The 15,000-nt window shown below is 36.1% G+C and overlaps 3 protein-coding genes across 6 annotated transcripts in view; 2 read left to right on the forward strand and 1 right to left on the reverse strand.

Annotated features, from left to right (window-relative positions):
* Positions 1 to 6,676, forward strand: part of LOC113684051 (ciliary-associated calcium-binding coiled-coil protein 1) — a 7,919-nt gene extending 1,243 nt beyond the window's left edge. The window contains exons 1-10 of one of the 3 annotated variants that reach the window (XM_089195953.1): positions 317 to 447; positions 2,877 to 2,968; positions 3,301 to 3,387; positions 4,000 to 4,082; positions 4,203 to 4,347; positions 4,784 to 4,856; positions 4,992 to 5,123; positions 5,680 to 5,707; positions 5,930 to 6,054; positions 6,323 to 6,676. In XM_089195953.1, coding sequence (XP_089052079.1) covers positions 343 to 447; positions 2,877 to 2,968; positions 3,301 to 3,387; positions 4,000 to 4,082; positions 4,203 to 4,347; positions 4,784 to 4,856; positions 4,992 to 5,123; positions 5,680 to 5,707; positions 5,930 to 6,054; positions 6,323 to 6,397 — 945 coding nt within the window. In that variant the 5' untranslated portion in view covers positions 317 to 342 and the 3' untranslated portion in view covers positions 6,398 to 6,676. Of the gene's footprint in view, positions 1 to 316; positions 448 to 2,196; positions 2,349 to 2,876; positions 2,969 to 3,300; positions 3,388 to 3,999; positions 4,083 to 4,202; positions 4,348 to 4,783; positions 4,857 to 4,991; positions 5,124 to 5,679; positions 5,708 to 5,929; positions 6,055 to 6,322 lie in introns of those variants that run through there. The other 2 variants (XM_089195952.1, XM_027201350.2) reach the window with 2 other exon arrangements.
* Positions 6,677 to 7,192: 516 nt separating this feature from the next.
* Positions 7,193 to 9,504, reverse strand: LOC113684049 (E3 ubiquitin-protein ligase TRIM71). Its single transcript, XM_027201346.2, is given in 3 exon segments — positions 7,193 to 9,131; positions 9,134 to 9,269; positions 9,271 to 9,504. Coding segments are annotated over 3 exon segments (2,220 nt in total). The 3' UTR covers positions 7,193 to 7,281.
* Positions 9,505 to 9,701: 197 nt separating this feature from the next.
* LOC113684050 (TBC1 domain family member 24) overlaps positions 9,702 to 15,000 on the forward strand; it is a 6,087-nt gene continuing 788 nt past the window's right edge. Inside the window, exons 1-10 of one of the 2 annotated variants that reach the window (XM_027201347.2) lie at positions 9,702 to 10,449; positions 11,081 to 11,394; positions 12,153 to 12,278; positions 12,396 to 12,495; positions 12,657 to 12,742; positions 12,888 to 13,058; positions 13,194 to 13,279; positions 13,459 to 13,531; positions 13,797 to 14,002; positions 14,168 to 15,000. The exon at positions 14,168 to 15,000 is cut by the window's right edge and continues 788 nt beyond it. In XM_027201347.2, the coding sequence (XP_027057148.2) occupies positions 10,065 to 10,449; positions 11,081 to 11,394; positions 12,153 to 12,278; positions 12,396 to 12,495; positions 12,657 to 12,742; positions 12,888 to 13,058; positions 13,194 to 13,279; positions 13,459 to 13,531; positions 13,797 to 14,002; positions 14,168 to 14,312 (1,692 nt within the window). In that variant the 5' untranslated portion in view covers positions 9,702 to 10,064 and the 3' untranslated portion in view covers positions 14,313 to 15,000. The remainder of the gene's footprint in view (positions 10,450 to 11,080; positions 11,395 to 12,152; positions 12,279 to 12,395; positions 12,496 to 12,656; positions 12,743 to 12,887; positions 13,059 to 13,193; positions 13,280 to 13,458; positions 13,532 to 13,796; positions 14,003 to 14,167) is intronic. The other variant, XM_027201349.2, reaches the window with a different exon arrangement.

The raw sequence follows: 15,000 nt of genomic DNA on the forward strand, positions 1-15,000 counted from the left end.
TTTTCAATTTAACGAAACAAAGATGATATGAACTACCGACATATTAAAGGAAGCTTCCAAAACACTTGTTAGATAGTTGTTTATTACAATCGATAAGAGGTTTTATTAGCGTTGGGGTAATTTACAACGACGTGAAGATGGATCAACTAGTCAGTCATTAAAACCTTTCAAATCACAGCTTTGCTTGTTTAAAACACAATGCAACGCTTTATCAAAGTAATCTGTTCTTGAAACCTGTCAATATTTCTTTTGTTTGGGTTAATTAGACGCTTAAATGAAACTAAAAAGTACAACCATATTCAACTCGTAGCGCATTGTGAAAGCATCCACATTGTTATTAACATGGAATATCATAGAAACTATAAAAGGTCCAAAAAAGCGACTGGTATTTTGAAAAAACGCTTAGTGCCAGTTCCAGCACCCACACCGGAAATTGTGGTGAAAAAAGTAAGTCAAGAGGTTTGTTGAGGGTAATGTAAATTACTCGAGTAGAGTCGATCAAGGGTAGCCAAGTGCTCATCATGACACTCAACGTCATTCACTTGATGGCACAGATTACTGAATTGTATTCCAATGTTCGAGTAGTTGGCTTGGCTTCTTTGCCATGTTTGTGTATGTTTTCCAAACACAGTACATGTACTGAGAGACCTCGGCGACGTGAGAGAGGACAGTAGTTACTCCTTTGTGAGGTAGATGTGGACAGAAGCTGGGGGAATCACAACGGTTTTATAAGTTTATTATGATACTTAACTCACTTGATGACAGTGCTACATCCCTCTTTGGGAAAAAACATCCCTAAACTTAGGGATGAAGTTGAGCACAAGCCTTTGAAATGTCAACGGAATCTTACAAACGATAGGCTCTCCCGTCATCACATTCCCCTTGAAACCTTCCTTCAACTTGCTCAGCATGTTTCCATATTAATTCAGTTCATCAGCTTCTCTTGATCACTTTCCTTTGCACGCTTTGAATCCTAAACTCAGAACTGGTGTAAATTACTAGTAAGCGATGTGTTATATTTTCGGTCTTAGAAAGGAATTAGAAAGTCTTTGGGTGTTACCATGGCAATTATTAAAATATCAAAATAATCAAATGAGATTGGTTTGCATATGGGTGCAATAGTGGGCGATGTGGCTTGTCGATAGTAGATTACTCATGATTGGAAGGGTAATACTTTCTATAGGATACCGCGCCTCTAAGTTCTCCTGCCTATTTTGATGAATAAAGAAAGAAAGTTACCACAGCGTATCAAAAGACCAGTAATAGAATTATCTCAGTTTTTAGAGCACTTTGGTTCGGCAGTGGGGGAGATAACTGCATAAAAAAACACAGTATGAAATTGAATTACAAAACCAAGGAACGAATAATTATTTTCATTGGCCTCTCGAGACGTCTCTACCCCCACCCCACCTTGTACGTGATTTGGGTGCAATAAATTTATGACGGGGGAGGGGTGGGGGTAAGGATCCAACTAGGAATTCGCAACCAATTTTAATTAACTTTCACAAACTTAACAAGCTCCTAAATCTTATTCAAAATTGCCGAAAATAATTAGAAGAGATTTCGTCCGTTATCTTGCAAACAACTGAATGGTCTCTAAAGACTGTCGGCATTTTGAAGTCTCTTATTACCGGCTAATTAGCTTCTCATCCAAACGGTCGTTTATTGGACGACGTATCAGAGTTATTATGCCTTTGATCTTGAGCTATTCAGTGGCTCAAAATTATCGTACACAAAAAGTATTGCCAAGTCAATCCTTACAGTACCGTTCGGAATTTACAGAGCCGCAAAGTCTAGAAGTTCCAAGTATATAGTTTTTAAGATGCATGATAATCAAATTTGATTTTTAGAGAAGGTATGGAAAATTTAGACGTTCCACACCGCTTAAAGCGCGGTAAAACCCCTCCAAAAGTTTCACGCAAAAGAAGCGAACTCGCCATTAAGGTAATAACGGTAGTAACTACGATATTGACCTCTAAAGGTTTGGTCGTTTCCTGTCATACGAAAGCAAGTATTTTGCAAAAGTCATGTTGTATGCTTGGTATAGAGTAACTAGAATTTTAATCCAGCTTTTTAAATCGATTTCTTGCGAAATGTAGTGCATCCTGTGTTTACTAAAATGCTAATTACTCCTTCCCCTCCCCTCCCCCCCCTCCCCCAGTCCTACGACCTGCACGGAGATTGTAGGTCAGTTGCATAGCAACGAGTGTCACCCAGGAGTAAGGCCGTATTCAAAGATGGCGGAGAAGAAGTCTAGATCGGCCATTCGAATAAAATCTTCGGAGAGAGAAAGGAAGAAATCTGCAGCGAAACGGGACTCGGCAACAAATCGAAACAAAGGCCAATCTGTTAGTGTTTTTGTTATTTTCATGTCTTTATATGTAGATCTGGATAGACAATGCGTTGTTTTGTTTTGCAAAACTTTTCGACTTCAGCTGATGTTTACAGTACTTTTAACTTTGTTGTGATCATCTTATTGTATTTCTCTCTGTACTGCGACTTCGTATGAGTTCAGGATTTTTATTTGGTCTTTATGGCAAAGTTATACGGGAAGAGTTTTAAGGCGACATTGTTCTAAAAAGGTCGTTATCGTTACTTAGATGTAGTGCAAAGAATGATTTTCAACTTAACGTTTTATGGAAGCAGCATTTTGTTCATGTTTTGAATGTTGCAGTAAGAATCCAGGTCTGAAGCGTCATTTAATGAATTTAAATTCAAATTAATCGTGCACTATTTCTATGTGATTGTGCATTATTTCTGAATAGATGTCAATTAATTGTTTGAAAAGTAACGCGAGACCTGAATTGATCTCTTTGTGCTAGTGCTGGTGTTCATTAGTATGACTTGAGTTAACTTTCGTGTTCTTCTTATTGAAGGAGGAAGAGGAGAAAGAGTCACTAGCATGGAAGGTCCTTTCAGAAGAACAGACTCAGTCTCTGAAGGAACTTACTGTCCTTGAATTGGAAGTGTAAGTCGATTTCTAATGAACCAAACTTAAATTTATTCACACTACAGTTGGGTAAATGTAGATTAGGAAGTCAATTTTCTGTAAAATTTTCATGCCTGACGGATAGACCTGGATTGCTTTTTCATTAGCACATTAACAAGAGAACAAACTTCAGTTTTGACAAAAATGAAAATAAGTTCTAAACATGGCATAAACAAATTTGTAAACATTTTGTGCAATCAAACGAATTTGTCCACTGTCAATAGACTTTGCACCCCACCATTTAAGATAGTAACAATTCGTTTAACTTCTGTATGTACTGATTGACATATATTATTCTGTTATGACCTCAGGAAACTTGCAGAAGTGCTGTCCATTGAAAATTATCACATCTCTCTACCAGAGGCCTGTGTACTGGATTACTATGTTGCAGGGTTTTGGTATCCTTTGTAAAAAGAAAAATCACTTTTTACTAAAATCGGAATCAAAGACAAAAATCAAAGTAGATTTCTTCAGAAGATGTGAATATCAAAATGTTGGGAAATTTTTAACAGAAACATTATTCATTTAACCCTTTAACTCCCTGAAGTGATAAAGTTGTAACTTCTCCCTATAATATCCATGCATTATCCAATAAACAGGCGATGAGTATACTCAAATTTATCAGGTAGAAATTGTTATCTATATCTAACACCATATTCTTGTGAGTAATTTACAAGGAAATTTGAAGTAGCTGGAAGGGAGAATTAGTAAACAGTTCTTGGGAGTTGAAGGATTAAATGAACCAACCCATCAAATTATTGTGGTCTGTTGTTTTTTTTTTTGGTTTTGTCCACATCATTGCAGAGAGATTAGATGAGAGGTGATTGTTTGTGATAAAAGAGTTTATTCAATTTATGATGACAGACAGATGACAGACTGTAAGATGATTCTTCCCTGTATTGTAATTAAAAATAATTTGATAATTTGTAGTATCAATGTGCAACAGACTGAGGTTTTAATTGATAAGACCACTCCTTGCTTAGTTTTACCTTGACAATGATATTATGTAGGTTTACAAAAGAACAGAATTTCACCCTTCAGCAAATATCTGCATTTTTCACTCTTTTGAAGGAAATGCTAGACAATATTAAAGGTAATAATCACATCATTGATAGTAGTGGATGCCCCTGGCAGCAATTCAGCTAGTTGTTCACTAGTTACTGTTGAAACAACTACTTAATTGTAGGACTTAACAATTTTTTTTTCTTCTCAGAAAAACAATTTTCATTGGTTGACAGTATACAAAAGTTCAAGTCACTTCTGGCAGGGATTGGAGTTGAAAACTGTCCACTAAATGGGGGTCTGGAATGTTTTGATGTAAATCAGGCAAAGCTCATAACTGATTACTTTACTGACAGGTAAATTTTGCATTACATTTAATTTTGTGGAGATAATGTCTTCTGTTAATGTGAGTGGGAACAATTTTAGGCAAAACAAAGGATCATTATAGATTATATGTTAATGATAATAATGAAGATTGCATTGATAAATAATCAAGGATAGCACTTTAGGAAGACTTGGTCATGGTGACTTGTAAGCTGTAAAATTCAATTTAAAGAACGGAAACATTAAAGTTTTGGGAATCTAAATATAACAAGGATAGAGCTTTTTTCGTCAAATATTAAAAGGTAAAAGTATATGAGTTTATCCTCTTTCAAGATGTTTAATCCATTCAAGAAAATGGAATCCAATATAATGAAGGGTTTTTTATAATAAAGCAATCACACAGGAACTCCTATTGACTTTCAGCTCTCAATGTGATTGGATAAAACTATAATTGTTGATCTTTTGTAGTTTGTTCCAGCATTACAAGTTGTACCAGTTTCTTTTTACTCAGGAGCCACAAGAGGAAGTCGTCATATCTGAGGTTTGTACTTTAGTATTAATGAATTATTCTTAGGTTTAAAATTGTTTTGTTAAAGTACAGTGCATGTACATTTTCAATCACTTCTCCAGAATTAAGGAAAAAAAATTAAGTGGCAATCCCATATTTTTTGCACAGTTGGAAGTTGAAGTTCCTCCACTGGCTAGCATTCCATTTCCACCTCCATTAGATGAAGGCATGACTGAGGAAATGTGGAGGGAACATGTGATGACACCACCACAGTCACCCCAACCAGAAGAACAGACAGAAGTAAGCATTGCCCTAGCATTAACAGAATTGATATAAATATATAAACTGGGCAAATTAGACCAGCTTTTGATCAGTTTAATTTTGCATTTAATGAAGGGTGACTTCAAATGAATTTGCTCGTTGCCCTCTGTTTTTTTTTAGACTGTTCACTTTGTGAAACAAATTGGACATTAAGCAGGAACATAGAGTAGAGTTCAAGGTCTAATGAGAGAGGAAAATAAGCATATTGGGGTTTTGTTTGCCTCCCCTTTGTTGGCCTCCCCTTTGTTGGCCTCCCCTTGGTTTGCCTCCCCTTTGTTGGCACCCTTGTACCTCACACTTGCCCTTCTTTTCATCAACTTTTCTACTATGGAAATGACTGTGTTACTTAATTTTAAAATGATATAGCACTGAAAAGACATTCTTTGTGAGTCGATTTTTACATTTCATCATTATGATAACCATGCACATCTATGAGGTCACAAATATTGACAAACTTCAACAGATTGGGCTCATTAGACTTGATTTCAAAAGCTATTTTGATGTTGGCTACCTAATCTTACCTGTGTGTTTGTAGGGAGAAAAGGAACAATCAGGAGAAGAAGGTACATGTAATTTCTTGTTCTTGGAAACTGCACATTACACCTCATCACTCTGGTATACTCTTAAAGTCCTTAAAGAATACTGTTTGAGCTAATGTAACCTTTCTTAAGGAAAAAATACTTATTTTTATCACAATTTTTATTTCTTTCATTTTTCTTTAGTTACAGTCCTGTTGTAATACTTCCATGTCATGTTCAATTAGTTTTCTTTTGAATTGTTTGTAGCTCATTCAGATAATGTTGCCCACTCCAAGGATCAAACTGCAGAGAACATTTTATCATCCATAGAACCCGCCCAGGTCAAGAATATTGTGAAGAAAGTAGCTGATGAAGTGTTGGGAAATTTTCAGGTGGTTATTATAGCTGAGCCTTGTTGAACAACCACAGTCAGACTTGAACAATACATTGAGTGAAGGATTAATTTTTATTTACAGAGTAGTTTCTTCAATCTCAGCCAGAGTCACTTGTTAATATGTTTAAAGGCAAGATACTTCCCTCAAGTTTCCCTCTCAGAAACACAACACAACTCAAAGGTGTTTTTAAATCCTCTTAAAGGAGAAAGAAGTCCTTGTCTCATGAAAGTATTATTAATCAGTTTTTTTTCCTTTGTTACATAAGGCTGAAGTTGAGGTACGGCTCAAGGAAAGAGAGACAGCGTTGGCTGCTAAGATTGGAAAGCTACAACCAAGATAGCAGAACAAATCTAGTATTACAAATTTTGGAGTCTGTTCATATCACTTGAAAAAGATAGTCTGTAAATACATTGCTCAGTAGGTTAAAATTCAATTAACTAATAGTTAAGAGCTAAATCCAACTGCATTTCTGGAGAGAAGCCATACTCCTCAGTAAACAACTGTACATAATAGTTAAACCTGAATGAAAGAACTTTGAATATAATAGAATGCGAAAAAGGAAAGTTGCAAATAAAGAGAAGCTGACACAGTAAACATTTCAAGGGCTGCATTAAACACACTTTGTTAGACCTAGAAGTCCCTTTCAAACTTAGTGGGTATGGAATGTAAATATAAGTAACTCCACAGCTACTTTGTAATGCTTTATCTGGGAAACAGAAGCAAATTCGGAATATTTTTAAAACTCAAAAGTGTGAAATGCTAAAAGTATGCAGATTAATTCTGGTGTTTCCTTTGGCTTTAGTATAATACTATCTGAGGCAAACTAGCCCAAAGAATTCTTCATGGGGTGATTTTACAGCATAGTTTATAGATTTCATTCAGACAATCATAAGAGACAAACCTCGAAACAAGATCAAAAGAAAAAGTGGTAGATGTAAATTTACTAAATGTGACTGGAATAAGCTTTTAACTCTGGTTTTATCCAGATTTTTTTCAAAATACAGAAACACCATTCCATTTGCTTCTGAGCAAAACTCCACTGAAAAAAAATTCACCGAGTATAGTTGCAATTGTAATATATCTGTTGAGTGATTAGAATTTTCTATTTGGGACAATGGCAAGTTACCAGCATGACTTTTGATTATTAGAATTAACTTTTATTTGAATCTTTTAAGAAATTTAGCATGAAGACCTTGCTAGGAATATTTCCATCCAGAGAACCAGCTAGTTTCTAAAATATTGGAGACGATTATTTCCAAATTCTGCAACAACAATGTCACCATTCCAACAGACTGCCAAGCCCGTTGGCTTATTCAGCTGTCCCATTTCATTTCCATAACATCCAAACTTTGATAGGAACCTTCCATCTTTGGTAAAAACTTGCACTCTGTGGTTGTAGTCATCACAAACTAAGAGATTTCCTGCTTTGTCCACTGCTAGTCCTGTTGGTGATTTAAACTGGCCATTCCCAGATCCCTCTTCACCGAATTGAAATAAAAACTCTCCAACGTCATTAAAAACTTTGATACTATGGCCTTTGAAATCAGACACATATACATTGTTTTCATGGAAAGTGCAGTCAAATGGTAATTGAAGTCCACAAGCTCTACCATCATAGGTTAGGAGAAGGTTCCCTTCAGAGGAAAGCAGTTGGACACAACTTTTTCCTGAATTGCAGATAATAATGTTTCCCTCAGGATCTAGTGATATCCCACGTGGTTCTTTCAGTCCTCCCTCATCTCCAATCTTTTTGCATAATTCATGTTTGGAATTGAACAGAAGTATTCTGTTTAAACCTCTGTCTGTGACATAGATCCTTCCTGAAGAATCAGTGCATATTCCAGAAGGAGAATAAAACACACCACGTGCAAAGGTTCTTGAAAAAGGCTCATGATCTCTCAAAATCTGCACTTTTTTATTGTTCAAGTCAGTAACGTAAATGTCATCTGAGGTATTAACAGCAACTCCCCATGGGTTATAAAAGTCTGAATGAATCACATCCACAGATGCATAAGTTCTCCCCTTTATGTTAAGAAGTAAAGTCTGCTTTATAGGTTCTCCATTTATTGTGAACTGAGCCCTGACCTTTCCCAACAAATTACTGTAAAAGGAAATTATATACTTTCCATTCTTCTCATCCACTGTTTTCCACACAAAGTCACGTGAACAGTCTGTTTCCCACACAAAGTCACGTGAACAGTTTGTTTCCACAAGGGAAAATTTTGAGGAAATGCTGTCATTTGAGCTGTAACACTGATCCCCACATGAATTCCTTGAGACAATCTCAATCTTTGTCTCTTCAGCAACCATAGCTGTACGTTTTGCAGTTACAGTACACTTACTTGCCACAGTTGCACTACACAACAGAGTACCCAGTGCTGTACTTCCAAGATCATCAATCTTTTCAAGAAAAGAGTGGTTTGGAATGAAGTCCAAAATTAACCTTTCCTCACCTTCATTTCTACATGGGGGTTCAATCTTCAATTCATGAAGGGACTTACTGACATGGGATTGCAACTGCACGACTTCTGCTGCAGTACCTCTGTTAACCAAGTGTTCAATCTGTGATATGGTTTCTTCATATTTGGTCAACTGTGCCTGATATGCTGTACTTCTTACTGAAAGTTTTTCAAGTGCTGCCTTGCCCTTATCTTCAACTTCTGAAGTGAGTTTTTGCTCAAACTGTTGAAGTTTACCAATAATTGACTGGGTTGTATTTCTTATTTTTTCAACGGTGGCTTTAGTGCAATTTTCTATTTCGTTCATCTCTTCTTTGAGATATGTGTGAGTTTTACCAGCACTTTTAGCCAAATCTAATTGAATCATGATATTTTCCTTGGCAGCTTTCGCCGTTAACTCCAAATGTTCAACATTATGACCGACATGGTCGACTATGACACAAGTTTGACAAACGGGGACGTTGCACATTTTACAGAAAAATTTCAGCACTTGTCGCTCGTGGAGTTCCTTCAAGCAGAAAGCCGGTCGTTTAAGAACATCTTCGAAGTCTTTGTCTTCGAAATCCTTTAATGAGAGAACACGATGATCCTTGTTCGCACGAATGATATTATGCCACTTAGACAAACACTGCACCAAAACTCCCCACAATGGAAGCAATAAGACACTTTCTCGTTTTTCTCACCACAGTTACCGCAAGTCACTTTAGCATTGCCGCACTTCTTGATGGCCAAAATATCCAGAAGATTTTTTCTGATAAAAACAGTCTGGTAAAGACTCCATTGTACCACAATCAGGCACAGCTACTTCACGTTGGCAAAGAGGACATCTTATCATGCCATTTCGTTTGCTTGTTCGAGCAACATTGTTAAGACATTGTAGGCAAAATGTATGTAGACAAGGCAGCTGTTTGGGATCTGTATATAACTGCATACATACAGAACAAGTTACTTCCTCCTTTAGGTTATGCATCAACGTTGGAACATCCATAATTACTTCGGTTTCAACCTCAAGTGAAGGTATCAGCTAACCAAGAATGGTAGCGACAGTGAAAGAAGTACCACGTTAACTAAGACTGGGACCGAAGGTTCCATATTTGGTTAATCCAAACTAAAAATACCTGTGTCAATATGGAGAACATAACAGACTTTGTCCGGTGGCCTTTAAGTTAAAGGTTTTCCTCATTTTTCCCCGTTTCTAGTGTTACATGTCACGTCATCTGTGAAGAAACTAGATATTTAATCATCGTGACCTTTGATTACCTCTATCGTGCGCAGTCGTTCCGAGAAATATGATGAAATAAGAAATTACACGGAATTAGTGAGAAGCGATTGACGGCATTGATTTCTCGTAATGACTAAATGTTCGAAGACAGGGTTCTAAATATATCTTGATTTATCAAAAAGCGATCTCATGATTTGGACTGCAGAAGCGTATTGTGTGTATCGTGAAAGACGCGTGTACAACTGATGGTTCTAAATGCGTCAGTTACTCCTTGTGAGCACTTGTTAATCATCAGTAGACATCAGCCGTATAGCTGCGTGTAAATAATGGAATTAATCGAGATAAGCGGTACGTTCTTCTCGCACTGGGTAGAGAGTTCTTCTTCAGATATAAAACTGCATAGAGAGGACTCCAAAACGTCCAAAGGATCCAGAAAATTATCAAGATCGAGAAAAACATCTAGACAAGATTCAAGAACTTCTGTCTCCAAACTCTACTTACCAAAAGCAAGATATTCTGAGGATGAATTTAAAGAAGCCTTACAAAGGTGGATACAGCATCCAGAGCACGAGGAAACCATGCAGTTAAAGAAACTAGTTAGACAAGGTGTCCTTCCCAAACTCAGAGCTGAGCTGTGGAAGGATTCTAGCGGTGGAGCTGACATCATTTTTAACTCTCCTCACTATTATGAAGAAATGATTGATGACATAGGTGAGCTATCAGTCATTATGTCTCAACATTACTGTGTTACAGTGAAAATTAATGATTGTGGGCAGGGTCAAAAAAAAAAAAAAAAAAAAGCAGCAGTAACCAGAGACATGATGTTCAGAGTCACAGTGGAGAAACGTAATTTTGACCTCTTGCATGCAAGCAGGCATCCTACAAGATAAGACTGATCTTTCTGTAGATTTCAAGGTCTTTTTCTTTATATCTTCAACTTTGAGACTTGTGATGTTTGTCAAATTCACTTACAAACACTTTCTTTGTTTGAACTTTTGTAGACTGACCGACACAAAGATTTTGATTGTTTCATTGACTGACTGGCTGACTGTCAGGTTGCCTGACTGTCTGTCTGGCTGCCTAGCTGACTGTCTGGCTGCCTAACTTACTGTCTGGCTGGCTGACGGACCAACTGTCTGGCTGATTGACTAACTGACTGACTGACAGAGGGATGGAGTATGGTTAACCTACCTTTGCAAACTTTATCTCAACCACACCAAATGTAAAAGGATAACATTTTCAGCATTATTTTATGAGGAGCAAAGTCTCTGTATGTGACTCCAAGATCATTGTCTTGAGACTGACTGATTGGTTCATGAATGATGTAACCATTGTTTTGCAGGTATTCAAGTACCCTCCAGTATACCTTCAACAATTTTTAGTGGCAACAGAAATGTTCCCTCATACCTATTATCACCAGATGGAGAGAAGACCTGTCTAAAAGTCCTTTATATCTTGTCTCACATGCACCCTGATATCCAATTTGCTCCTTTGGTTCCACCATTAACTTCTCTTTTCCTTCATTTCATGGAGGAAAATCTTTGTTATACTTGTATGTCTGCTTTAGTGAATTCTCACCGCTCTATGTTGGACCAAAGTCAGAGGGCCTTTGCTGTGATGGCAAAGACATTTCAAGATTCTTTGAAGTCTTATTTTGTAAGTTGATTTGTCAATGGGTATTGCTAAAACTTTTACACCAGGCCATTGGATGATTTTTTAAATATTTGAAAACTATGTGAAAAGTTTTGTGTTGAGATTGGTACAAATTATTTTCTTTAGATTTTTATATGGTTTTAGCCCTTCACACCCTAACACCAGTATGCACATTCTCCACACTGTTCTCTGCACATTTACTAATATGCTGACAAGGAGAATTTTTCTAACAATCAAGAGTTTCTTTAGTTGGTGATCATTTCCATTATTCTCATGACATCAATATGTGATTTAGTGGTGATATTGTTTGGAGAAATTAGATGCTGGTCACTCTTAGGGGTTGAAGGGTTAATGGTACTGTTTGTGTATTGCCTAGGGTTGAAAATGAATAGTTTAAAATGAAGTTTAGATTGAATTGTTTTTAACCCTTTCTCTCCCAAGATCTCATTAGTGATACTCCTTATTGTCTGCCTTACACTTCTTATGATTTAGATTGGGAGAATTTGATATTGAATCAACTAATAATCCCTTAATTGATATTTTTCATTATTCTCATTACTTGTCTGCTTGATATAGTATTAATATTATAGGGAGAAATGCTGTCCTAGTCTTTTCCTTTGCTTCATATACATTACAATAATCCTTAAACAAAGGAAAAAAATCAAACCAGTTTGAAATAATTCTTGTTTAAACTACTACATAACAATTTATGATTGTTCCTGTTGTTTTTGTTGTTGTTGTTGTTGATTCTATGAACACAGATGCCATCTTACAAACAGATCAAGGAATTTATTGAAACAGCAAAGGGAGAACAGTTGCGTAAAAACACTATTCTTATTCCTGATTGGCTTATCTGGATGTTCCATTACATTGATTTTTGGACACTGGTAGGTGCAGGGTTTTGTTTTTGTCAAAGTTTCTGCATGACATCAATAAGTTTAAATAAAATAATTTGTCTTTTTGTGAGCACTTAGTTCAGTGTAATTTTTTTTGTCTTTTTTTAGGTCTACATTGTTGATAGTTTTGTTGTCCAAGGACCCAAAGTTTTTGTGCGTGTTGGTTTGATTGTATTCAGTCAGTTTGCAAAGTTTATTGAACAAGAAGGTACTTTGAGTTATTGATTATATTGATGCAAATTAATAAAGGTATGAGGATTTTTTTAATGAGATATTCATTGCCCTTTTGTAGTTAATCATTGCACAAAAAGTGCTGGGTGTTGTTAGAGTTATGGCTTTGCAATGGATCAGATCTTTTTCATTTTAAAGCAGAAGTATCAGAAAATGGAAACCTAGAGGATCTGTTTAAACAGTTTGCATCACTTATGCCTTTGAGGGGATACAAGCTTCTTCAGGTTAGTGATTTTGTATGGAGAAGTGGACAGCTCAGGACAACCTTCTCTTGAGCTGTCCAAAATGATACTGTTATCTCTCTAAGCTTGAATGTTTGTTTTTACTCACCCAATTTTATTTCTTATTGTCTTTTTTGTTTTTTTACAGGCAGCTTTCAGAATTCGAGGTCTCTCAAGGAAACAGCTGGAAAGACTGAAAAGTAAAAATATAACTTTATTGGAGAAAGGATTGTTGGATGTTCCTCAGCAGACCTGGGCACCAGTTCAGACCCTGACTGTGTTTGCAGTTAAAGGTTCCAACTTGCTATCATTACAAGAGGTTAATATTGCTGCTAATTAACCCTTTATATGTTAAAAGTAACTAATATCTAATTTTTCCTCTTTAGGACCTCCTAAAAACCCTCAGGGCTCTTTGGGTAAATATTTCTTATTCCTTTAATCTGTTTGTTTACAGTGGGAGTTACTGTCATCATGGCTACCAGACAGGTTACGCATTAAGAGACCTATTTGCTTGTTCACCACAGACACTGATGGATGCAGGTATTGTGTAATACCATAAAGCTGAACTCTTTTGTTGTATATAGGAGTCATAGGCACAGATTAACTTATACAGAGTTTAATGAAGATTATTTTCTGTCAATTTTTAGGTGATATATTTCAAAAGATTCCTCCTCTCTTTAGGTATTGAATTTGTGAATTAGAGTTTTATTTTATTTCAGTATAAGAACTTTATACAACAAGAGTGAAGGTGATGACGAGACAGTTCTTCTAGTCAAATCAACTGTTGGTGAGGTGAGATGTCAAGTTTTGTGTTAAATCATCAACTGTGATGAAAAGTGCATAAATCTGGATCACTTTATTGTTCTTTGGGCTATAATGCCTCCTGTGATGCCTTCATTTTAATGGCCTAAATCATCCAGAGCCAATTACAGATTTATTTCTACCTGTGAAATGGAATCCTTTCTGAAGGCATTTATGTGGTTTCTGTAGCAGATCAAACATTCTCTTGATGTCAAATTGGCTTATTATTAATTTTGTTGTATTTATCATCCCACAGATCATTGGAGGTTTTGTCACATCCAGCTGGAGTGAGAGAACCACAGGGCCCAGAACTCTTACATATTTTGGTACTGGGGAAAGTTTTGTCTTTAGGCTGAGTCCCAGGCCTGTTAGATATTTATGGACAGGACTACAGAAGGAGGGCCCAGGTACCAAGGATTTGTTTATGGCTGGAGATGACAAATGTCTCATGATTGGGGGAGGGTGAGTAATGACAATTGTTTTATGACTAGGGAAGGTTAAGTCAGCTAAAGTGGTATGGGCAAGAGTAAGGCAGATGTAGAAAAAATTATGTGGTGGAGTTTTTCTTGTTGGTTTGTTTGTTTGTTTCTTTTTATAACCTTGAACCAAGCACTGTTATTTTTTCAGGGGTGATAATGCCATTTGGTTAGATAATGAGCTTTGTCGGGGACACAGTGGTCCAACTGAGACATTTGGCAATGAACAACTCACTGAGACCCAAGATTTCCTTTGTGCCAGAGTTGAAGTGTTTGGTTTTGTCCCAGAAAGCTGATCAGTGCTAAGAACTTCAATAGCCTGTTAGTTAATACATAAATTTTAGATATCACTCATTCATATTATCATTTTAATACTAACACTAATATCAGTGGTATGATAATTGTAAGAATGAAAAAAAGTAGTATTTACCAACAAAAAGGACACACTTAGTTGTTCCAAAAATGATCCACAAATTTGAAAGTGCCATTTGGATCCAAAATGGAAAATAATTTTTGTTACTTTTTTCATAATTGCTTTACCAGGTAATACTCATAGTGATCCTTCTGGAATCCTTGAAATGTTTTGCGCAAACATCATGTATTACATTACATTTTAACTGTAACAATATGACACTAAGGGGGCTTTCTGTTATAGCATGTCTAATTATGGTAAATCCATGCATTTTTATGAAGCAAATCTTAATGGAAACTCAAAGCTTGATGTTATCAATAATTTGTTAAATGTATTGAATTATAGGAATTTTTTAATTATTTATTAGTTATTACACGGTGATTTCCTAGGCATATATCAAAGAGCTTTCTTGATTAATTTTATGATGTGAATTGGGAAATTAGATACTGTAATATGCAGGAAATGAAACTTCCTACCAAATCGTAATTACTTTTTTTGCATAAATTTTACAAATTGTTTTTAATTCCATTTGTCCGATATAATTTATGAAATTGATATAAGTATGGAATACA

The sequence above is a fragment of the Pocillopora damicornis genome, chromosome 2, assembly GCF_964200805.1.
Source record: "Pocillopora damicornis chromosome 2, jaPocDami1.2, whole genome shotgun sequence".
Classification (NCBI taxonomy): Eukaryota; Metazoa; Cnidaria; class Anthozoa; order Scleractinia; family Pocilloporidae; genus Pocillopora; species Pocillopora damicornis.